At 40.8% G+C, this 23,879-nt stretch overlaps 1 protein-coding gene across 1 annotated transcript; it reads right to left on the reverse strand.

The window, feature by feature from the left end:
• Positions 1-19,525: 19,525 nt before the first annotated feature.
• On the reverse strand, positions 19,526-23,633 carry LOC311124936 (tubulin alpha chain-like). Its single transcript, XM_084199031.1, has 4 exons — positions 23,567-23,633; positions 21,250-21,472; positions 20,961-21,109; positions 19,526-20,652 (listed from the first exon to the last, which is right to left on the reverse strand). Exons 1-4 carry the CDS (start codon positions 23,567-23,569, stop codon positions 19,675-19,677), a joined length of 1,353 nt encoding a protein of 450 aa, XP_084055157.1. The 5' UTR covers positions 23,570-23,633; the 3' UTR covers positions 19,526-19,674.
• Between the last annotated feature and the right edge of the window lie 246 nt (positions 23,634-23,879).

The following is a 23,879-nucleotide window of genomic DNA, read 5'->3' on the forward strand; positions in this document are numbered from 1 at the left end:
TTCTGTTGTATTTCTGACTTTATGTTTTTTACCCCATATGTAACTCTGTGTTGTTTTTATTGCACTACTTTGCTTTATCTTGGCCAGGTCGCAGTTGTAAATGAGAACCTGTTCTCAACTGGCTTACCTGGTTAAATAAAGGTGAAATAAAAAAAATAAAAAAATGGAGGTATATAGCGGTCAAAATTAATTTAAACTATTGGATTTTCGGGAAAGCTCAAAATAAACATAACAGTTCAAGAGGTATATCCTTGAAAGAGTCAGCTCTATCCTTTAGCTCAGTGCAGATGTTGCCTGTAATCCATGTTTTCTGTTTGGGATATGTACGTAGGGTCACCTTGGGGACAATATTTTCGATGCACTTATTAATGAAGCAGGTGACTGATGTAGTGAACTCCTCAATCCCATCGGATGAATCCCGGAACATATTCCAGTCTGTGCTAGCGAAACAGTCCTGTAGCTTAGCATCACTTCATTGGACCACTTCCTTATTGAGCGCTTCACTGGTACTTCCTGTTTGAGTTTTTGCTTGTGTTAAGTTGCGTCAATTCAAATCTGGTGTAGGAACAAAAAGAGGTCAATACACGTCTTCTAAAATAGACTAGTATTTTAATTAATGCAAACACTTGAATGGTAAATATGATGTTCGTATATACGGGTCCACTGAAAAACCACGCAGGGCAGTCAGAGAACTAACTGTCCCAACCTAAAATTATTATTTTAATACTCTGACAGAGATAGTTCCTGTGACCACGCTATCCAGAGATAGCGTGGTTTAGACTTACTCAGCCTATCGTTGGCGCACAGGCTGGTCCCAGCCCCTCGGCGCTTCACTGTTGCCAAGCATTAGTTGTTATCTTTACAACTTGTCTCGAGTCAGCAACCTCAGACATAATTTGTTCTTCTTCATTGTAGCAGAACACATGTCCTTGAGCGGTTTAACAAAGAGGCAGTGTGTGTGAGTCACAAGTCTGTCTCAGCCTACCCCCTAACGGTTCCTCACATTAATCACAGCTTGTTATGTTAAACAATCTATATCAGTACAGCACAAACCTATTATGTTTAATCATTAATGTATTCTTTCTAAGCTAGGCATCACATCTAGTTGTAAGAAAATAGATCCCCACAATCCCGCTGGGTGTGAACCCAAAATAAGAAATTTCTGGGAAATGTAGGATTCCCCCTTTTGACACCCACTAGGGTGTCACTCATTAAAATACAAACAAAAAGAATCACACTTTTATTAATAGGCAATAATGATAATAAAAAGGCCTTCAGTCCTTCCATCTACACCTAACTTGTACTAGGTTGGCTACCAGCCACCCAGGAACTTCAAACCTTCACATAAGGAAAGACAAACATTCACAATGGTTAACTTGATTAATAAAGCATAAAACATAAACAGTGAAGTAAACTTTGGCCCCCTTTAGACACCCTCTAGGGTGTCACTCCACCACCTCACCAATAGCAAACCAAGGGTCATCCTCAGTCAGCTTCATCTCAGTGTCTGCATCCCCTTCTTGAGCCCCTAGGAGGGGCATCATACCAGCCGCATGCACGACATCTGTAACAGACTTTCTCAGACAAGGAATTACACAGGCAGCACAGCACATTAATATTAGAAACACAACTACTAGGGTCAGAAATCCAGTAACCACCAGTGCAGCATACTTACCAAACCACTCCCCCAACCAGGAGAACAGTCCGGTTTCCCTCCATTCCAGCCATGCTCTTCATTTCAGCTGATAGTTTATCTAAACCAACTAGGGCTTTAGAGATACTCCCGTCAGGACTGGTATTGTTAGGGATAAACGTACAACAATGGCTTACCATTCTATAGACACCACCCCTTTCTGCCTGATCTAGAGCCAACCTCTTTTTACTAAGTCATAGGAGTGAGATGGCGGATAATTGTTCAAAGATCCCTTCTGTTGCATCCCTAGTCCAGCCAATAAATCGTTGATGGTCGTAATAGATATAATTAATCCAATTCACAATTTTGTTTATTGTCACCCACCAAAAGAACGTGGTAGTAAACCCTTCCCCTAATTGTTTCATAGCTCGGTATCCATCCGATACCCCCCTTGGTATCCCAATCGCATCCATCTAAATAGGGCTATTCTCCTTCTTGTTAAAACTCCTCCTACATCTGTTTAATCCTTGGTTCCTGGTAACTAATTCTAACTAGCTGAACCAGTAGAACCAGGGCGCATGTATCTAGCCACCCCTTTGGAATTCTCTGCCTTACACTGCCTTTACTGGCACACGCCCACCACACATCGGTTACAGGGGCTGTAAGGTTTAGAATTCTTTCCTGTGCTTCCGAACTTAAATCTCCGATTGATAATTGGTGATGTCTTTGTTTCTCTTTACCCCCTATCTGGATGTTCAGTCCCCCTCGGTCTCATATCCCCGTCCCCAAGTGTATTTAAACACTTGAGTCTAGGAACAATCCGCCGTGGGGGCCGAACACGAATATAATAGGATTTTATAATCCCAATTTGCTTATTGACATGTACCCCACCCGTTGGCTACGTCCCTAACCCTTATTTTGAATCTGACAGTCTGCCCTTTTCTGACTTCCATTTTGTAGGCCACTCGTCCTTGACGGTCAGTATGTCGGGTCGCTTCTCTTCTCTTTTACTTCTTAACAATGGTAAGGGCATAGCGTAATTGGTGGTGGATCTTGACATGTCAAGACCATTACCGAGACTATGATGCAACTCAAGTTATCCATATACCCAAAAACCGCCAACCCTCTCCTGTCCTCAGTCTTTCTGCTTGGTACTACCCCATACTCACACCCTGAGAACACACTACAGTGATGATAGGTCGGGCAAAGGCAGTGACCAATATAACCTGATAGGGCCCTTCCCAACAGGCCTGCTTCAAGTTTTTCTTCTTTAGGGACTGGATGCTCACCAGTCACCTGGTTAGATAGAGTGGGTCACCTTCTCCTTTAGTTCACCTGTGGGGCACAAAACGTCTGACATATGGGTGTGGTGATACATTTTGTTAACCTTAAATTACCATCAGTAATCTAAAGATGGTAGTACACACAAAACATGATACAGATATCCCCAGTCCTAACCCATCAATAATTGTTTGTATCAATCTAATTCCTCATAACTAATCCATAAAACCACTCAAAATTCCTCGAGTATACAATGATTATTTAATTGATTACCCTAAATCTGCTACATGTGATCTCATCTCAAATGATCCATTATCAATTATTTGATCAACCCCCTAGGAAAATCTGTCTCCCCTTCTATTGTTCCTGTCCCCCCTGTAAATGTCATATTTCATTTTTTTAGCCAATACAATCACGGTTACATCAAATGTTCCCTCCTTTGGCCATTTAGTTACTATCTTTCTGGTCCTTTTTCTCATTTGTTAGAGATATTACCAATATCTTCACTATTTTCTGGGAACCTTCTCTTCATGATTGCTACTGGTGATCCTGCCATCTCTACTTCTGGTGTGGTCTAATGTCTATATTAGGGCGTAAGGTAAATTATTCATATTGTGTTTTTCAGCTAAACGTTTTATATCTCTCAGTTAATGGTATTTTCTCCCTAATATATCTTCATACTCTTCTTCTTTCCCTAAATGAGATTTAATCCCTTGCCTTTCCTCTACTATCCTTCTATCATTACTGGATCAATGATAATAACTGTAATAACTATTCATAATAATTGTAATAACTATTTCACATTAAATTGTGCCTTTTCCTGATAATGTTATAATTGCAGCCTATTGCATTACTTTAGTTTAAAATATAAGTTTGTTTATTTAACAAATCTAGAACCCACTATAGGTTGGTGCTATTCCCTCAGCATAATAGCTAAAGCTACTTGCATCCCCTGGTCCCCGTAACAAAAATAAATTATCGTTCTAGAATTCACCAACTATTTGCATACACCACTGGTGTTCAGCAACCTATCGAATAAAGTAATAACAATTAGAATTTATCAAAGCACTGCCTTCCAGTCAAGTATTTAGACCTCTACTTGAAATCTTACAGCTCAATCTAACTCGCTGGACTTTCTAAAAAAAAAATCCGCTAACCAGAGCCATAAATTATTCTCCTTTGTCCTCAACTCAATTTTCACAGCTCTATTGCCATTTCAGTTCGCTATTCAATTTCTTTAACTGTTCTCTTATTAGGCCCCCAATTAATAAAACAAATACTTGATATCGTTGATAAGCATACATTTAATGATATTCCTATCATTTGAACTATCTCTCACCCCTCCCCTTGCTCCTTCCTACACAACGGGGGAGGCGCGGGGACCTTGTAACATATTTTTCATCTATATTTTTTCGTAGATGTCTACTTACCACCACAAACCGATGCTGGCACTAAGACCGCACTCAACCAGCTGTATAGGGCCACAAGCAAACAAGAAAATGCTCATCCAGCGCCCCTAGTGGCCAGTGATTTTAGTGAAGGAAAACTGAAATCCTTCTTACTTAATTTCTATCAGCAATGTCACCTGTGCAACTAGAGGCAAAAAAAATAAAGATCACCTTTACTCCTCACACATTGTCCCGTTGATAGGATAGTCTCTAATAGGATATTACAGTTCTTCAGGGCCGAGTCATTGAAGTAGAATTTTTCATCCAAAATCGAGGTAAGTGATCGCTGTTCTGATGTGCAGAAGCTCTTTTCGGTCATAGGAAACGATGGCGGAAACATCATGTGCAAAAAAAGGTTACTTATAAGAAATCCCGCTATGCCCTCCGACGAACCATCAAACAGGCAAAGCGTCAATACAGGACTAAGATTTAATCCTACTACACCGGCTCTGATGCTCGTCGGATGTGGCAACTGCTCGGCCTCCGACCACAAGGCGCTACAGAGGGTAGTGCGTACGGACCAGTACATCACCAGCGCTTAGATTTACTATTGCTTTAGGTTTGTTAAAATAGAGCCGATAGTCTAATATCCATAGATTTTGTCAGCCAATTCCTTCAGTCACCATGCACTCCTTAAATATCTGTGTCAGTGAAGGGCTTGGTGTGTTAAGGTTGCTGTAGCTCAGCTGGTAGAGCACGGCGCTTGTAACGCCAAGGTAGTGGGTTCGATCCCCGGGACCACCCATACACAAAAATGTATGCACGCATGACTGTAAGTCGCTTTGGATAAAAGCGTCTGCTAAATGGCATATTCTTATTATTAAGTTAAATTAAAGCCATAGCTTGAATTGAGGGTGTATGTTCGGTTATTGTGGCTTTTATTAAAGAAAATGTCTAAAAGCATAGGCCTACCCCTTGTTAGCTTAAGATTAAGAAAAAAACATTATGGACCTGATCATGTGACGGGATCTATAACGACGCTTTAGTCCGCAATGCTAGAAACAAGCTGTAAAATGCCGGGGAAAGACATGACTCCGACGCACATGGGACATCTTTGGTTTGTCTATGAAATTCAGTGGCTGCGCTACAACCTTCTATAGCCAAGGAGACAAAAAAAAATAGACTTTGCTAGGGAAGTAATGTGTGATTCTGTAACTTGAAGTTCAACAGTTCAATAGGTTATTAAACAACATGCTAACTCTAAATCAGTCAGGAACAAGCCAGGTAGCCTAAGAAGGAACAAAAATAGATTATCTAGGCTATATTATTATTATTATTATTATTATTATTATTATTATTATTATTATTATTTCAAGGCTATAGCCTGCCATTTAAGAAACAAATTGTGAAGCATTGTGACAGCTGCATGCTGGCAGGAGGGCTCAGCATTTCAACAACGCATCAACAACAGCACTTCAACAACATGCCTATACATTTTGCATTTAGGCTGTATTACTTAGAATAAAAAGCAATGAAAAGAAAAATGCCTTATTAGGCTATACAGTCATTATTAGGCTATACAGTGCCTTTGAATTCACATTTAGGAACATGAGTTTGGCCAGTCTTTGGTTTGAGGATCATGCGGTGAGCGATGCATGCCTAGTTTGTTAATTTAGCCTAGCAAATACTCTTATATTCCCACGCCCTAATCAGAGTCAACACAAATCTATTTTGCAACAACAATATCATGGAATAAATTTTTAATTTATGCATATAGGCCTACCTGATGATATACGGCTGCTGTGTTAAAAAACGAATGGCTTTTTCTCTAATTCATCGATGATCAGATACTTCAGTTGTAACTGGTTCTGTCACGCTAAATGTGTATAGTTTGATTGACAACATTAGCACTGTTCCACACTTAGACTATCCTATTTTGTTAACAGTAGCCTGTATAGAAATCAAAAACGTCTCCGGTGCTGCAGCATGCGCTCATTCGTTGTCACGCTCTGTTGTGGTATTTAAAATAGATTCTGCTTGTCTCCAGTTGTGTAAAATGACGAAGAATTGCATGAAATTAGTTTATAAAAGGCTATTTTTTCTCAGACCGCAAATAAGATGATAGATTCATGCAGAGCTTTTTATTATAATGATGATCTTTTCACACCTACCCTTGTCCACGGTGGTCTGCGAATCCACAACGTCTGGCTACTTTGCCATGTAATGCTTACAAAAACGAAGAACCACTTCTAAAACGGTATATCTAAGGCTCTGGCCTGTCCTAGGAGTGAGGGTAAACAGTAGGCATGTTCTCTGCTACCCACTTTGTGTTTTAATTATTATTTGGGGTATAGGGGAGGGTCACTTGTTTTCTTTTCAAGCATACAGGAAGGGTCGGGTTAAAATATATTTTACTGAAGAAAGGGCAGATTTTCTCCAGGTATCCCTCATTATAAATAACGTACAGTCCCTTAATATTCTTGATCACCCCAAACAATTTTTGGAGCTGCATATTCATTCATGGCAATCCTCTCTCTCCCTACAATTTGACATTTGCGCCGCACCCGATCCTATAGCTGTGAAGCAAATCAGCAATCTGTTTGCTAGTGTAGTATCTTAAACAGTCTACAAATGCTGATTGTTGCAGGAAAGTGTGATAGAGGGAACTTGGCCCTAAGATTTTGCTGATGTGGCAAAATGGTGTACTCTACTGTGCTGGAAAACATCTGGAAAGCATTACTAAATTCCTGGAAAAGAGGATATGTAATGGCCTGGGATTGGTTTTTTAGAATCACACCATAATACGTCACAAAGGATATAAAACCATGTCTGAACAATAGAATAGGAAGAATAGCTAATCAGATTGGCTCGGGCTGTTTTCCAGACATCTGCAGGAGTCTGTCAAAATTCGATGCTGTAAACTCTTTGTTATAATAAACCTTTATAAACAGAGTACAGTGTCGGCGGATCTTCTTATCATCACAAGCATGGACCAGCAAAAGTGTTTCTTTTAGTAACCACATTTAATGGCGACGAGGTTTTTGTTTTATTGTTCTTTGGGACGTGCTATGTCTCTTCTTTGCATTCCATTCCTGGGCTACAAAACGACTACCTCTCAGGAAGCCGGCAACTAAGGGTAAGTTTTTATCACTAAATCATTGGGCGCTGGTCGTTTTGTGAGTCCAGAGTGTGTGCGTTAGAGATGTACCGTTAAAATTACTTATGCGTGCATTTTGCTGGTTCTTTTTGCTGTGTGATAAGAATTCCGTTCTAAATTTTCTAAATTAGTTTGCGTTGAGAACAACGCAGAAAGGGGGGAGAGTCTATAGACATTATTGACACTGGGCACACATATTTTGGCTTGGGAAAAAGTGTGTGAGAGAGTGTTCAGGAACATTATGAAGAAATAAGGCCAGGAATAAGTAAATGAGTATACTTTTAGGGCGCCGTTAATTTAAGGAAGCCCTCAAACGAGGCGATCATTAGAGATGGGCCATAAATCTTGATAGTTATTAGATTGACTCTCAAGTCAGTTCTCGGGACTGCTGGTTTAAGACAATATATTCAATTGTAAGTTTACCGCTCTGAATTTGTTTGACGAAACATCTGTCTGAAGTAATCCTCTCTTTTGAATGTCTAAAACCGGAAGGTAGCAGAAATTTAGCAAATGGAATATAAAGAAATAGGAACGGCGAGATGGATCCAATTTCTCTCTGTGTGTGTGTCTGAATGGAGGAAAAGCGCATTTCTCTGTCAGCATGTGTGTGCGAAACAAGAGTGAGTGTGGCTGCGTGCTTGATGAGTTCCAGATGTGTGTCGACTAAGGCTTTGACCAGAGTTTTTTAGTCTCTTGTAAATAAATGTTTTAGGTATTTATGTTTTCAAATGTTAAGCCCCTAGAGTAAAAAGTTAAAACCCCTACAACACAGTTAAGGTTAAATATCTTATGAGTCTCTGTTTGTGAGAACGTTTGTAATTCTTAAACTATATAAACTATGAGCCCCCTGGAAGGACTATAAGTTTAAAGATCTTATGAGTCTCTATAAAAAGAGAACGTTTACTAACGAATCATGAGCCTACAGGGAGGACTTTCTAAGAGTGTATAGAGATGTTTTATATTTCATAACGTCATTACTATAAATCTGCAGATAAGTGATAACAAACTTCGAAGTTGGATATGTCTTGTATGTTCTATGTGTTCAGTTTGTGAGCTCTGTTAATGTCTTAAGTCTTATTGTATGTCTTGTATGTTCTATGTGTTCAGTTTGTGAGCTCTGTTAAAGTCTTCAGTGTTATTGTCTATGGGAGGAGAGACCGGAGCAACAGCGGGTCTGTTTATAGGTCCTTACACTCTGAAATCACATTGGTGACTGAACTGCGCACGCGTAGGATTTATGACTTTAGCCACTCCCCTGCACTGAACTGATTGGGAGAGTCAACTTCAGTGCAGCCAAAAAAGAAAACGGGAGGGGGAATTTTGCACACAAGTGAAATGTTCTTTTGAATTAACTATTGCTTGACTGTAAAACTGTTTGGTTGATAATCGATTGAGTTGGTGAATGAGAGATATATTGACGGATTTAAAATAATAATAATAAAATAAATGAATAAAATAAAATGTTATTGAGCTATTTATAATATTCCTGAGTTAAGCTGTTTGCTTATTTCTTAGCGTGAATGTGGAAAAAGTATAAACTAAACTCTTCTTTGTCCTGTTGTCCTTCTGTCATACGAGAGACGAGAAGGAGGAGACAGAGAGAGAGAGAGAGAGAGGAGGGGCTGACATCAACTGACATCAGAGACGGCAACCCAGTCCAAATTAAGGCCAGTGCTGTTATTATTCACAAATCTACTTTCCCTCACAGGATATAATTGATACATTGTGTTTACATAGAATGTTTCATGTTGTGACCATTTCGCAAGAGCTTGGCAACAGACTGATGAATTTATGTAATTGATAATTGCACATTACAGTTTTTGTCAATGACTTGTTTTGATTAGAGTTGTGTTGGAATTCCAGCATTGAAATTATTCTGTAAAATTAAGGTAATTAATTGCTTATTAAGCAATTGGGTAGTGTTGCTGGTACAGGTATTTTATGTTTGAATTGCTCTGGAGTTGACTACTTTCCTTTACTCTTCCTCATCGGATGTGGTAAGATTGCCACTAATCAATAATTTGGTAAAATAAAATTCACAGAATAATTAGTAATTCATTATTTGATTGATTGATTTGATTAAGTTAGTTGATTGATTTATTGATTTGATTTATTGATTGATTGACTTCATTGGATTACTTAGTTGATTGATTGATTTGATTGAGTTAGTTGATTGATTTATTGATTTGATTTGTTGATTGATTGACTTGATTGGATTACTTAGTTGATTGATTGATTTGATTAAGTTAGTTGATTGATTTATTGATTGATTGATTCATTTGATTAGTAATTGATTAGTTGATTGGTTGGATTGATTGATTTGATTAAATTAGTTGATTGATTTATTGATTTGATTAGTTTATTGATTTGATTGGTTAGTTTGTTGATTGGATTAATTGATTGATTGATTTCATTGGTAATTGATTGACTGATTGATTTGATTTCATTGATTGATTGAATTTATTGATTGATTGATTGATTGATTGAATTGGTTGATTGATGTATTGATTTGAATTGGTTAATTGATTGATTGGATTAATTGATTAATTATTTTTTTAATTAAAAAAAAAAAAAAAAAAAAAAAAAAAAAAAGGGGGAAAACTAGAGGGTAACACATAACAAGTGCATTACAATGGGGAAAAAGGACATCAAAACTACAAAAGCAATTACTCCTCTTCATGTAGTACAGAATAGTAATCCACTAGTTAATGGTATAGCAAAATTATCTGAAAAATGGAATAAACGTTGGCCTGACATTGAACAACCATGGCCATTGGAAGGCACACTTAATCCAGACGTCATCAAGATAATGCAAGTGCTTGTATCCACGTATAAGACAGATCAAAAGAAGGGGAAGAAAGGAAAACTTCGTAAAGAAAAAAGACAAAGAGAGCTGGGTGTTCTTAAGCTTTTTGAAAATGAAGGACAAAAACTGATAAAAGACACAAAAGATAAGAGAGACAGAGGTGCAGAGAAAATGGCAAAAGAGGTGAAGGTGACAGAAAAACTCATTGCAGAAGTCAATACACCTTTCTCATATATGGATTCAGCAAAAACACCCCCACCTTATGAGAAAGAAGCCAAGTTTAAGGACATTTATCCTCAGCTTCCAGTGATCATTCAGGAAGGTGATTATTGCATCAGAGATGAGGATGAACGAATAATAGAGAGGGGACAAGCAGAAACGACCATAAAGATGAATCCAAACTCCAAAGGCAGGAAGACAACGAGATGTCTGGAGACTAAGGGTAGAGTGAGATCAAGGAGGATGGAACTTGATGATGATGATGATAATGATGATGATGATGATCAGAGTGATTCAGAAGAGATCATGGGTGGATATGACCCTGTCATCAGACAGAGGTTGGCCAGAGCGGAAAGAAGGGGTGATGGAAGTTGGAAGAAGAAGAATACAAGCGATTCAAGCCCTGGTGAAAATGAAGATGGAGACAGCGATGAAGATTTGGAGACTAAAGGTGCTTCATGTTCAAGAGGATTTTATCCTCCAATGACTAACACAGAAGAAGTAGAAAGAGATATAGACCAATGCGTATCATACCTGTATAAGGCCAATGATTTAGAAGAAGTAAAAGAACTGGAAGAACGACTCAAGAAGCTGCTGAGGAAAGAATCCCAAGAATCTGAGAAGAGATATACATTGAGGCCAAGGAAAGATGGCACTAGTAAGAAAATTATGCCGGTGATCATTCGAGGACAAAACCTAGAATATAAGCCTTTGCAGAATACCGATATGTCAGATATACTTGAGAAGCTGCCTACTCTTCAAGATGGAGCATATCCTTGGATTTCAAAGTTGGAAGAAATTACGGTGGGAACACAGTCTGCCATAGGAGACATTAAGAGACTTTTGGCTAATCTCCTTGGGATTCCAGGCATGGAAGAAATTTTTCAGAGAGCTGGACTTCATAAATAAATAAATAGGTCATTTAGCAGACGCTCTTATCCAGAGCGACTTACAGGAGCAATTAGGGTTAAGTGCCTTGCTCAAGGGCACATCGACAGGTTTTTCACCTAGTCGGCTCGGGGATTAGAACCAGCGACCTTTCGGTTACTGGCACAACGCTCTTAACCACTAAGCTACCTGCCGCCCCATAGTAGGAACTATGGGGCGGGAACTGCTGTGAATGATCCTGAATTGTTGGCTGCAAGCAGGAATCGGCTGTGGAGAGCACTGAAAGATACGTTTCCAACAAATGTGCATCCTGACAACATTCTGATTGACCCACTAGGACAACAAGAAAATCCGAGAGCCTACGTGTCAAGAGTTCATCAAGTGTGGAGAAATATTACCGGAAATGATCCAGATGTGAGTCAAATTGAGCAGTCAATCTTGAGAGCTAAACTACAGATGGGACTGCCCTTACCGGTAAGGAGCAAGCTGGCAGAAGTGGTTGGACTTGGAAGCATGACAAAAGGCGTCTATACAGATCATATAGCCCATCAAGTGGATCTGTACCGGAAAAAGGAACACAACCAGAAAGAACAGGACCAAGAAACTCTCAGAAAACTCAATCAAATACAACTGGAGAAGAAGAAGGAGAAGAGAAGCTTTGGTTATGCAGAATCAGTGTAAACCAAATCAACAATTACTGCTACAGCTTCAACTGAACAAGGTCAAATACAATTGTACCAGACACCAATAGCGGTACCAATTGTTTCATATCCATAGATAGTTTCTGGAAAGAAATAATTTCAGAGGAAGATACAGGAGCAAGTGAAGATCATCTGGAGGACAGGTGAACCTTTAGGGGAAAGGAGCAAAAATTCTAGAGATGCCCAGAAGATCCGAAAAGGAGGAGTTTCAACTGATAGCACCGATTAGAGAAGAAGAGAAAAAGATCCAACAATTGAAGTGAAAATAAACAATGGACTATGGGAAGTGATGATGGATAGCAGAAAGGCTTTTATCTGTGTTCAGCCTGAAGAGGTTACACATCTCACTATGTCAAAATCAATTAATTATGAGAAGAACTTGGAGTGAAGATCAGCGATTTCTGAAAATGATGATTTTGACTCAAGGACAAGGAGAGTCATAAGCTGTACGGAAGACAAATGAATATATTTGAAGTGTGAAGATGAATTGAGAATCTATGGAAGAAGAGATGTTGAAAAAGGTTCAAGAATGTTTGAGATATCAAAGTAGTACTGATATTGGATTTGTGAAATCAGCTCAATTGAGATGAAAGTTGAGGAGCCAGACCTCCTTGGAAGAATCAGCATCCATTGAAAGATGAAGCAATCCAAGGGATTGAACCAGAAATTGAAGGACTTTCAAAAGCAAGTGTTTTGAAGACGATAGAAAAATCGTTAGAGTAGCAATCAATTATTGTTTTGGAGAAACCATGATGATTTAGTAAGCTTTGGGATAGCTTATGTTGTAAATGGGAGATTAGGATAAAAATCACTAAGGAGTATAGTTTTTGGGAACCATATTTTCTTGAATAGATTGACTATGTCATAGGTAGGTGCATAATCTGTCTGAAAAATAATGTGTGACTGTTATTCTTGGTTACATTCATATACCAAGAGGTTCATAAGATGTTCAACTAAGCTAAAAGATGCTCAGTCGGTTGCAAAGTTGTTGTGTAAAGAAGTCATAAGCAGGTGGGAATTTCCCGATTTAATATCCTCAGAAAATGGGAAAGAGTTTTGTGAATAAATCAGTGAAATGGGTTTTTGAAAAAAAAAAATTGAGAAAAATAAAATTGGAAAAAGTTAGACTAAAAGGTTATGAAAACTAGGGTTGAAATAACTCTAGGAAATTTGGAATATCTGATTGTGGGACGATTATATTATTGTGATGAATCAAAGGGGGGAAATGGAATGTGATTCATTTGATATATAATCTTAAATATACATTCTTATATTATTGCTGATATTGATGTTTTAATTTGCATGTGTTGTTTTGCAAAAGATACTGTTTGGTATTTTCTTTTCTTCCAGAAGCATATGGGGGAATATGTAGAGGGACTCAAATACTCAAACATGGACAATATGAATGGACTGGAGGAAGTGGAACAAGGAAGGAGTGGAAATGTTCCGATTCCATCATCGACGTCGCATTGAAAGACGACACTGTGGAGGAGATGAAGTGTAGTGGACTACATTCCAGTGTTATATTCTTTCTGTATTAATTTTTGAACAATTATGTTTTCTGTGTTGGGTACATGTGGGGACCTCAGATGTTTTTGTTTATTTCGTTGAAGTTTAGGGATATGGGGTCTAGGCAAGGACAGAGAGAATCCACAGGAGGGTCCGATGGGTCGACCAGCCTGAATGTGGACATTTTGATTGTATTTTGTTTGCTGGGGTTTTCATATGTATTCAATTGCATCATAGCTTAAAATGTATTCATGAAGATGTGTGAATTGATCTGGAGTACTTAGGTGGTCGCCTAGGGCAGAGGGGCCGTGAGAGAATTTTCCTGTCTTGACTGACTGATGGATATTTGGAATGAAAGCTGCCAGACAGGTTTTTCGCTCTTACACTCCATGACAATTCATTTACACTCCATGACAATTCATTTACACTCCATAACAATTTATTTACACTCCATAATAATGTATTTACACTACATACAAAAATGTGTCTATATAAACATGTGTTTAATCTCCATTAATTTTGGTTTATTGTTAAAGTTACTCAAGAGCAAGAATTGTTATTTGTCATAATCCTATTCTTTTTGTTTTCGAGACTTAATTAGTCTCGAAGGGGGGAATATGTAGTATCTTAAACAGTCTACAAATGCTGATTGTTGCAGGAAAGTGTGATAGAGGGAACTTGGCCCTAAGATTTTGCTGATGTGGCAAAATGGTGTACTCTACTGTGCTGGAAAACATCTGGAAAGCATTACTAAATTCCTGGAAAAGAGGATATGTAATGGCCTGGGATTGGTTTTTTAGAATCACACCATAATACGTCACAAAGGATATAAAACCATGTCTGAACAATAGAATAGGAAGAATAGCTAATCAGATTGGCTCGGGCTGTTTTCCAGACATCTGCAGGAGTCTGTCAAAATTCGATGCTGTAAACTCTTTGTTATAATAAACCTTTATAAACAGAGTACAGTGTCGGCGGATCTTCTTATCATCACAAGCATGGACCAGCAAAAGTGTTTCTTTTAGTAACCACACTAGCGCACCCGACCTGTGTTAATTGACGGTTTTCTGGTCCAATCAGAGGGCCGAGTGTGCATTTCACTAGCCAATCTGTTGCATGTTTTTTTTTGTGCAAGGGCGATGCTGCGGCTACTGTCTCTGGCTGCGTGGAGAGTAATCCACAGAACGAGTGACAAAACAGTAAAAACCCTGAGCCACCCAAGTCATAAAGTGTTCTCTCTGCTATCGCACGGCAAGCAGTACCGATGCACCAAGTCTGGAACCAACAGGACCCTGAACAGCTTCTACCCCCAAGCCATAAGACTGCTAAATAGTTAGTTAAATAGTTGACCAAATAGCTACATGGAATATCAGCGTTGACCCTTTATGCACTAACTTTATTTGACTCATCACATATGCTGCTGCTACTGTTTACCATCTGTCACTTTATTCCTAATTATATATACACTACCGGTCAAAAGATTTAGAACACCTACTCATTCAAGGGTTTTTCTTTATTTTTACTATTTTCTACATTGTAGAATAATAGTGAAGACATCAAAACTATGAAATAACACATATGGAATCATGTAGTGACCCAAAAAAGTGTTAAACAAATCAAAATATATTTTATATTTGAGATTCTTCAAATAGCCACCCTTTGACTTGATGACAGCTTTGCACGCTCTTGGCATTCTCTCAACCAGCTTCATGAGGTAGTCACCTGGAACGCATTTCAATTAACAGGTGTGCCTTCTTAAAAGTTAATTTGTGGAATTTATTTCCTTCTTAACGCGTTTGAGCCAATCAGTTGTGTTGTGACAAGGTAGGGGGGTATGCAGAAGATACCCCTATTTGGTAAAATACCAAGTCCATATTATGGCAAGAACAGCTCAAATAAGCAAAGAGAAACGACAGTCCATCATTACTTTAAGACATGAAGGTCAGTCAATACAGAACATTTCAAGAACTTTGAAAGTTTCTTCAAGTGCAGTTGCAAAACCCATCAAGCGTTATGATGAAACTGGCTCTCATGAGGACCTCCACAGGAATGGAAGACCCAGAGTTACCTCTGCTGCAGAGGATAAGTTCATTAGAGTTACCAGCCTCAGAAAATGCAGCCGAAATAAATGCTTCACGGAGTTCAAGTAACAGACACATCTCAACATCAACTGTTCAGAGGAGACTGAGTGAATTAGGCCTTCATGATCGAATTTCTGCAAAGAAACCACTACTAAAGGACACCAATAACAAGAAGAGACCTGCTTGGGCCAAGAAGGCGCAGTGTGGGTGAACGGATGATCTCCGCATGTGTATTTCCCACCGTAAAGCATGAAGGAGGAGGTGTTATCGTGTGGGGGTGCTTTGCTGTTGACACTGTCTGTGATTTATTTAGAATTCAAGGCACACTTAACCAGCATGGCTACCACAGCATTCTGCAGCGATATGCCATCCCATCTGGTTTGGGCTTAGTGGGACTATCATTTGTTTTTCAACAGGACAATGACCCAACACACCTCCAGGCTGTGTAAGGGCTATTTGACCAAGAAGCAGAGTGATGGAGTGCTGCATCAGATGACCTGGCCTCCACAATCCCCCGACCTCAACCAAATTGAGATGGTTTGGGATGAGTCGGACGGCAGAGTGAAGGAAAAGCAGCCAACAAGTGCTCAGCATACAGTGAGGGAAAAAAGTATTTGATCCCCTACTGATTTTGTACGTTTATTTGAACAGTGAGAGACAGAATAACAACAAAATAATCCAGAAAAACGCATGTCAAAAATGTTATAAATTGATTTGCATTTTAATGAGGGAAATAAGTATTTGACCCCCTCTCAATCAGAAAGATTTCTGGCTCCCAGGTGTCTTTTATACAGGTATCGAGCTGAGATTAGGAGAACACTCTTAAAGGGAGTGCTCCTAATCTCAGTTTGTTACCTGTATAAAAGACACCTGTCCACAGAAGCAATCAATCAGATTCCAAACTCTCCACCATGGCCAAGACCAAAGAGCTCTCCAAGGATGTCAGGGACAAGATTGTAGACCTACACAAGGCTGGAATGGGCTACAAGACCATCGCCAAGCAGCTTGGTGAGAAGGTGACAACAGTTGGTGCGATTATTCGCAAATGGAAGAAACACAAAAGAACTGTCAATCTCCCTCGGCCTGGGGCTCCATGCAAGATCTCACCTCGTGGAGTTGCAATGATCATGAGAACGGTGAGGAATCAGCCCAGAACTACACGGGAGGATCTTGTCAATGATCTCAAGGCAGCTGGGACCATAGTCACCTAGAAAACAATTGGTAACACACTACGCCATGAAGGACTGAAATCCTGCAGCGCCCGCAAGGTCCCCCTGCTCAAGAAAGCACATATACAGGGCCGTCTGAAGTTTGCCAATGAACATCTGAATGATTCAGAGGAGAACTGGGTGAAAGTGTTGTGGTCAGATGAGACCAAAATCAAGCTATTTGGCATCAACTCAACTCGCCGTGTTTGGAGGAGGAGGAATACTGCCTATGACCCCAAGAACACCATCCCCACCGTCAAACATGGAGGTGGAAACATTATGCTTTGGGGGTGTTTTTCTGCTAAGGGGACAGGACAACTTCACCGCATCAAAGGGACGATGGACGGGGCCATGTACCGTCAAATTTTGGGTGAGAACCTCCTTCCCTCAGCCAGGGCATTGAAAATGGGTCGTGGATGGGTATTCCAGCATGACAATGACCCAAAACACACGGCCAAGGCAACAAAGGAGTGGCTCAAGAAGAAGCACATTAAGGTCCTGGAGTGGCCTAGCCAGTCCTTAATCCCATAGAAAATCTGTGTAGGGAGCTGAAGGTTCGAGTTGCCAAACGTCAGCCTCGAAACCTTAATGACTTGGAGAAGATCTGCAAAGAGGAGTGGAACAAAATCCCTCCTGAGATGTGTGCAAACCTGGTGGCCAACTACAAGAAACGTCTGACCTCTGTGATTGCCAACAAGGGTTTTGCCACCAAGTACTAAGTCGTGTTTTGCAGAGGGGTCAAATACTTATTTCCCTCATTAAAATGCAAATCAATTTATAACATTTTTGACATGCGTTTTTCTGGATTGTTTTGTTGTTATTCTGTCTCTCACTGTTCAAATAAACCTACCATTAAAATTATAGACTGATCATGTCTTTGTCAGTGGGCAAACATACAAAATCAGTAGGGGATCAAATACTTTTTCCCCTCACTGTATGTGGGTACTCCTTCAAGACTGTTGGAAAAGCCTTCCAGGTGAAGCTGATTGAGAGAATGCCAAGAGTGTGCAAAAGATGTCATCAAGGCAAAGGGTGGCTATTTGAAGAATCTCAAATATAAAACATATTTTGATTTGTTTAACACTTTTTTGGTTACTACCTGATTCCATATGTGTTATTTCATAGTTTTGATGTCTTCACTATTATTCTACAATGTAGAAAACAGTATAAATAAAGATAAACCCTGGAATGAGTCGGTGTTCAAAAACGTTTGACTGGTACTGTACATATCTACCTCAGTTACCTAGTACCCCTGCACTTCGACTGGTACCCCCCGTGTATATAGCCAAATTATTATTACTGATTGTGTATTTATTATTACTTTTATTATTACATGTTTTTACTTTTCTATGATTTCTCTATTTTCTTTCTCTCTGCATTGTTGGGAAGGGCCCGTAAGTAAGCATTTCACTGTTATGTTTCTGAAGCATGTGACAAAATAAAATGTCATTTCATTTCCACACTGCCTGTTGATAATATAACGCTCACGGTCCTTTTAGTGTCCATCTGGTGGCGGGATGAGGAAATGGCAAAAGGACGGCTATGGTCTGGGCCTGCTCATTTCAGAGGCATTTTGTAACTGTAGTAAAGCTCATCTCATAAGAACACTTATGGAAATACGCAGATTAACATCAAAACAAAGCGGACACATTTAATATTGTATTATTGTAGTCTTCTTCTTCATAGTGACCATGTATAAATAATTTACAACTATGTAAGTGTGAAACATCTGCATCGCTTTTCCATCTGAACCTGTGTGGAGTGTGGTCATCAATGAGTTCCTAGTTTTACTAAAATCTGTGCGTATCCTATACTGTATACCTTCCAGGCCTGTACTAACCTAGCAGACACTGACATAAAGCCTGTTCTAGTCTAGCAGACACTGACATAAAGCCTGTCTAGTATAGCAGACATAAAGCCTGTTCTAATCTAGCAGACACTGACATAAAGCCTGTTCTAATCTAGCAGACACTGACATAAAGCCTGTTCTAATCTAGCAGACACTGACATAAAGCCTGTTCTAGTCTAGCAGACACTGACATAAAGCCTGTTCTAAGCTAGCAGACACTGACATAAAGCCTGTTCTAGTCTAGCAGACACTAACATAAAGCCTGTTCTAGTCTAGCAGACACTGACATAAAGCCTGTTCTAATCTAGCAGACACTGACATAAAGCCTGTTCTAGTCTAGCAAACACTGACATAAAGCCTGTTCTAGTCTAGCAGACACTGACATAAAGCCTGTCTAGTCTAGCAGACATAAAGCCTGTTCTAGTCTAGCAGACACTGACATAAAGCCTGTCTAGTCTAGCAGACACTGACATAAAGCCTGTTCTAATCTAGCAGACACTGACATAAAGCCTGTTCTAATCTAGCAGACACTGACATAAAGCTTGTCTAGTCTAGCAGACATAAAGCCTGTTCTAATCTAGCAGACACTGACATAAAGCCTGTTCTAATCTAGCAGACACTGACATAAAGCCTGTCTAGTCTAGCAGACATAAAGCCTGTTCTAATCTAGCAGACACTGACATAAACACTCTTCTTTGAAGCTGCAGCCTTATCAAAACTTGATTTCTTATGATCTGCTTGTTTGAAAGTCAATCATAGATCATCTTTGAGTCTAAAAACAACCACATACAGATACAGTTGAGTTGGTTTATGACGCGTTTATTGAGAACCCTGACACAACATGACTAGGTGTAGCAAAGACTGTTAACACCGCAGTGGGGAAAGCGTTGCCATCATGTGTAGGCCTCCAACAGACAGTGTTGGAATGTAGAGTGGCAAAGCATGTTTAACCCTTTAATATTCCTCTCCCTCCTCATCCTCTTCTCCCACGCTGTCAGTGCCCACCTCTTCATAATCCTTCTCCAGAGCTGCCATGTCTTCTCTGGCCTCAGAAAACTCTCCCTCCTCCATGCCTTCACCAACGTACCAGTGCACAAAGGCCCGCTTGGCGTACATCAGGTCAAACTTGTGGTCCAGACGGGCCCAGGCCTCAGCGATGGCTGTGGTGTTGCTCAGCATGCACACAGCCCTCTGGACTTTGGCCAGGTCTCCTCCAGGAACCGCCGTAGGGGGCTGGTAGTTGATACCCACCTTGAAGCCAGTGGGACACCAGTCCACAAACTGGATGGTGCGTTTGGTCTTGATGGCAGCAATGGCAGAGTTGACATCTTTGGGAACAACGTCACCACGGTACAGGAGACAGCAGGCCATGTATTTGCCGTGACGAGGGTCACACTTCACCATCTGATTGGCTGGCTCGAAGCAGGCGTTGGTGATATCAGCGACTGACAGCTGCTCGTGATAGGCCTTCTCAGCAGAGATGACTGGGGCATAGGTGGCCAGAGGGAAGTGGATACGGGGGTAGGGCACCAAGTTGGTCTGGAACTCTGTCAGATCAACATTCAGGGCTCCATCGAAGCGCAGGGAGGCAGTGATGGAGGAGACGATCTGGCCAATGAGCCTGTTGAGGTTGGTGTATGAGGGACGCTCAATGTCGAGGTTCCTACGGCAGATGTCATAGATGGCCTCGTTGTCCACCATGAAGGCACAGTCAGAGTGCTCCAGGGTGGTGTGGGTGGTCAGGATGGAGTTGTAGGGCTCCACCACAGCTGTGGACACCTGGGGAGCTGGGTAAACGGCGAACTCAAGCTTAGACTTCTTTCCGTAGTCGACAGACAGACGTTCCATCAGCAGGGAGGTGAAACCTGAGCCAGTGCCTCCTCCGAAGCTGTGGAAGATGAGGAATCCCTGGAGCCCAGTGCACTGGTCAGCCTGAATGGAGAAATGGTACAATAACATTGTTAGATGTTATCTTATGTTATAGTAGTAAGACTAGAACGCAGAACCTGTTTGCATGTTCTACCTAGAACCATAAAGGGTTCTTTGCCATAAGAAGAACCATTTACGGTTCCAGGTAGAACCTTATTACCCTAGAAATAATCTTTTCAGAACACTTTCTGCCATAAAGAAGGTTTCGAACAAACTTCTTTGGATGAAGAAGGTTCCATGTACAACCCATCTAGAACCATGTTCCTGTAGAATAACTCTAGTTAGAGCCCTATTTCAGAATGATGACTCACCAGTTTGCGTGTCCTGTCCAGAACCAGGTCAATGATCTCCTTGCCGATGGTGTAGTGACCGCGGGCGTAGTTGTTGGCAGCATCTTCCTTACCAGTGATCAGCTGCTCAGGGTGGAACAGCTGGCGATAGGTACCTGTCCTAACCTCATCTGAAAGACAAAGGTAGATTTAGAATATGAGAATATTCCGAATATGAGGAATATCTTGGGACAGAATATCAAATCATTCAAAGATTGTGAACGCTAATCCAATAGATTTCCTCCAGGATTTCAGAGGAGTCTCATCTCACCGATGACAGTGGGCTCCAGATCTACGAAGATGGCACGGGGGACATGCTTTCCGGCTCCGGTCTCACTGAAGAAGGTGTTGAAGGAGTCATCTCCACCTCCACAGGTCTTGTCACTGGGCATCTGTCCGTCCGGCTGGATCCCATGCTCCAGGCAGTACAGCTCCCAACAGGCGTTACCCATCTGGACTCCGGCTTGGCCCACATGCATAGAAATACACTCACGCTGAAAGAGAGAGAGAGAGAGAGAGAGAGAGAGAGTGAGAGAGAGAGAGGAGAGAGAGAGAGAGAGAGAGAGAGAGAGAGAGAGAGAGAGAGAGAAGAGAGAGAGTAGAGAGAGAGAGAGAGAGAGAGAGAGAGAGATGAGAGAGAGAGAGAGAGAGAGAGAGAGAGAGAGAGAGAGAGACAGAGAGAGACAGAGAGAGAGAGGAGAGAGAGAGAGAGAGAGAGAGAGAGAGAGAGAGAGAGACAGAGACAGAGAGAGAGAGAGAGAGAGAGAGAGAGAGAGAGAGAGAGAGAGAGAGAGAGAGGAGAGAGATCAAAGACATGGAAACTTGTATCAAATAGTGCTATGCACATTTTTAGGTTTAAAGCTGAGGGACTTGAGAGGGCTCAAGTTTCAAGTTTTAATGTCACATTGCACAATTACAGTGAAATGCCTTTCTTGCAACTCCAACAAGGCAGTAATCAATAACAATACCAAAATACTAAAATAACAAGGTAGAACAAAAACACACAAGAAATTAAAATAAGAGGTCAACTACAGGGAAATGTGAATCAAATAATGTCTATACACATTAAATACACAGTGAAGTTGATATACAATGGAGTGGAGTGAAGAAAATATGTGTTGAAAGCCGTTTCAGACAGTTTAAATTGTAATGTAATGTAATGTAATGTAATGTAATGCAGAATCAATCATCAATCTATTACTGTAAGATCCCTATGATAAGTGAAAGTCAAATCAGATTTTAAAAATACAGGAGGGATATTATCAACCATTTTAGCAAAATGACATCAAAGCAAAGTCATTGGCTACACTAGGCTATCCTGGTTGGATTAGGCTGAATAGTACGGCCACCATCTTGAGTATTTGACACTAATACTGTACGTCATTTTGCAAATTCTTTATCTGCCATTTGACGACAGATCATTATTTATGAGCCTGTATCTTTAAGAGAGGACCAGAGAGGAAAAGGTATTTTTCCTGTGGGCCACCCCCTCCTCCTCTACTCTCTCCTCTTTCTCTCCTCCCTGTGGGCCACCCCTCCCTCCTCTCTCCTCTTTCTCTCCTCCCTGTGGGCCACCCCCTCCTCTCCTCTCCCCTCTCCTCTCTCCTCCCTGTGGGCCACCCCCTCCTCCTCTCCTCTCTCCTCTCCTCTCTCCTCCCTGTGGGCCACCCCTCCTCCTCTCCTCTCCCTTTTTCTCTGTCTCCTCTCCTCTCTCTTCTCCTCTCTCCTCTCCTCTCTCCTCTCCTCTCTCCTCCCCTGTGGGCCACCCCTCCTCTCCTCTCTCCTCTCCTCTCTCCTCCCTGTGGGCCACCCCTCCTCCTCTCCTCTCTCTTCTCCTCTCTCCTCTCCTCTCTCCTCTCCTCTCTCCTCCCTGTGGGCCACCCCTCCTCCTCTCCTCTCTCCTCTCCTCTCTCCTCCCTGTGGGCCACCCCTCCTCCTCTCCTCTCCCTTTTTCTCCCGCTCCTCTCTCCTTTCTCCCCCCTGCAGTGTAACAGCGTGAGATATCTCTCACACAGACCCTAACAGAGAAAATGGCTACCCATCCCAGATTGCTCCTCCCTCCCTGTTCTCCTTTGTGCTCAATCATTCCATCCTCCTTCTCAGAATGGCAGAAATCTCATAAAGACGTACATTATTTCACAGAAAATCTGAATGATCAGCGATTCATGTTTTTGCCCTGAAGCTAAGAGGTTTTCTATCTACACAGTGGATAGTCTATCACCAAGTAGAACAATTACTATGTACATAGACATTAGAACACTGAAATCTGACCCACATTTGATGCATGGGCTATAAATGATTCTGTCACAAGAATATTTGTTTACCATAATTATACAATATAAATATATAAACCAGTATGAAACCGTATATACATAACACCATAACATCTATAAAAGAAAAAGAGGAAATGCAGAGAATCACATGGTCTTTATGTAACAGAATAACCATCATCATCCACATACTGTTCTTCCAAAAAGATGATCCCTCCTTCACTATCATCAGCCTTATCTAAGCCTGTCATTAAATATGAATACCATATGAAAGAGAGAAAGATCATTGTATTATCTACATCAGCAGTCAGCACTCACCATTTTGTCTGGTTTTCTTTTTCTTCACAGGCTGACGTTGAGGATTCAGAAGAGAAGGCAGAACTGCAGCAGGGAGGAAGAGGTGGGGTATTTATATGTCGGGGAAGCAGCCAACCCGGCAGGAAGCAGACAGCACAGTCTGGTTGGCGGGAGAGACTGTTGGTTTGAAAAGAACAGGGAAGCCCCCCCCTTCCTTATAACAGAAATTGTATAAACGGCGAAAATAAGGTCTGTGGTAAACGTCATAGACAGCTGAATGGTATGAAGAGGCTACAAAAGAAACCCTTTCATTACATGCATTTCACTGGAGAGG

The sequence above is a fragment of the Coregonus lavaretus genome (genome assembly GCF_964263955.1).
Source record: "Coregonus lavaretus genome assembly, contig: HAP1_SCAFFOLD_415, whole genome shotgun sequence".
Taxonomy (NCBI): Eukaryota; Metazoa; Chordata; class Actinopteri; order Salmoniformes; family Salmonidae; genus Coregonus; species Coregonus lavaretus.

Excerpts from the sequence above, each read along its gene's own strand:
- LOC311124936 (XM_084199031.1), bottom strand. Across the intron at positions 21,110-21,249 it reads TCTGGAGCCCACTGTCATCG|ATGAGGTTAGGACAGGTACC; the intron begins GTGAGATGAGAC and ends TTTGTCTTTCAG. Across the intron at positions 20,653-20,960 it reads TGGACAGGACACGCAAACTG|GCTGACCAGTGCACTGGGCT; the intron begins GTGAGTCATCAT and ends TTCTCCATTCAG.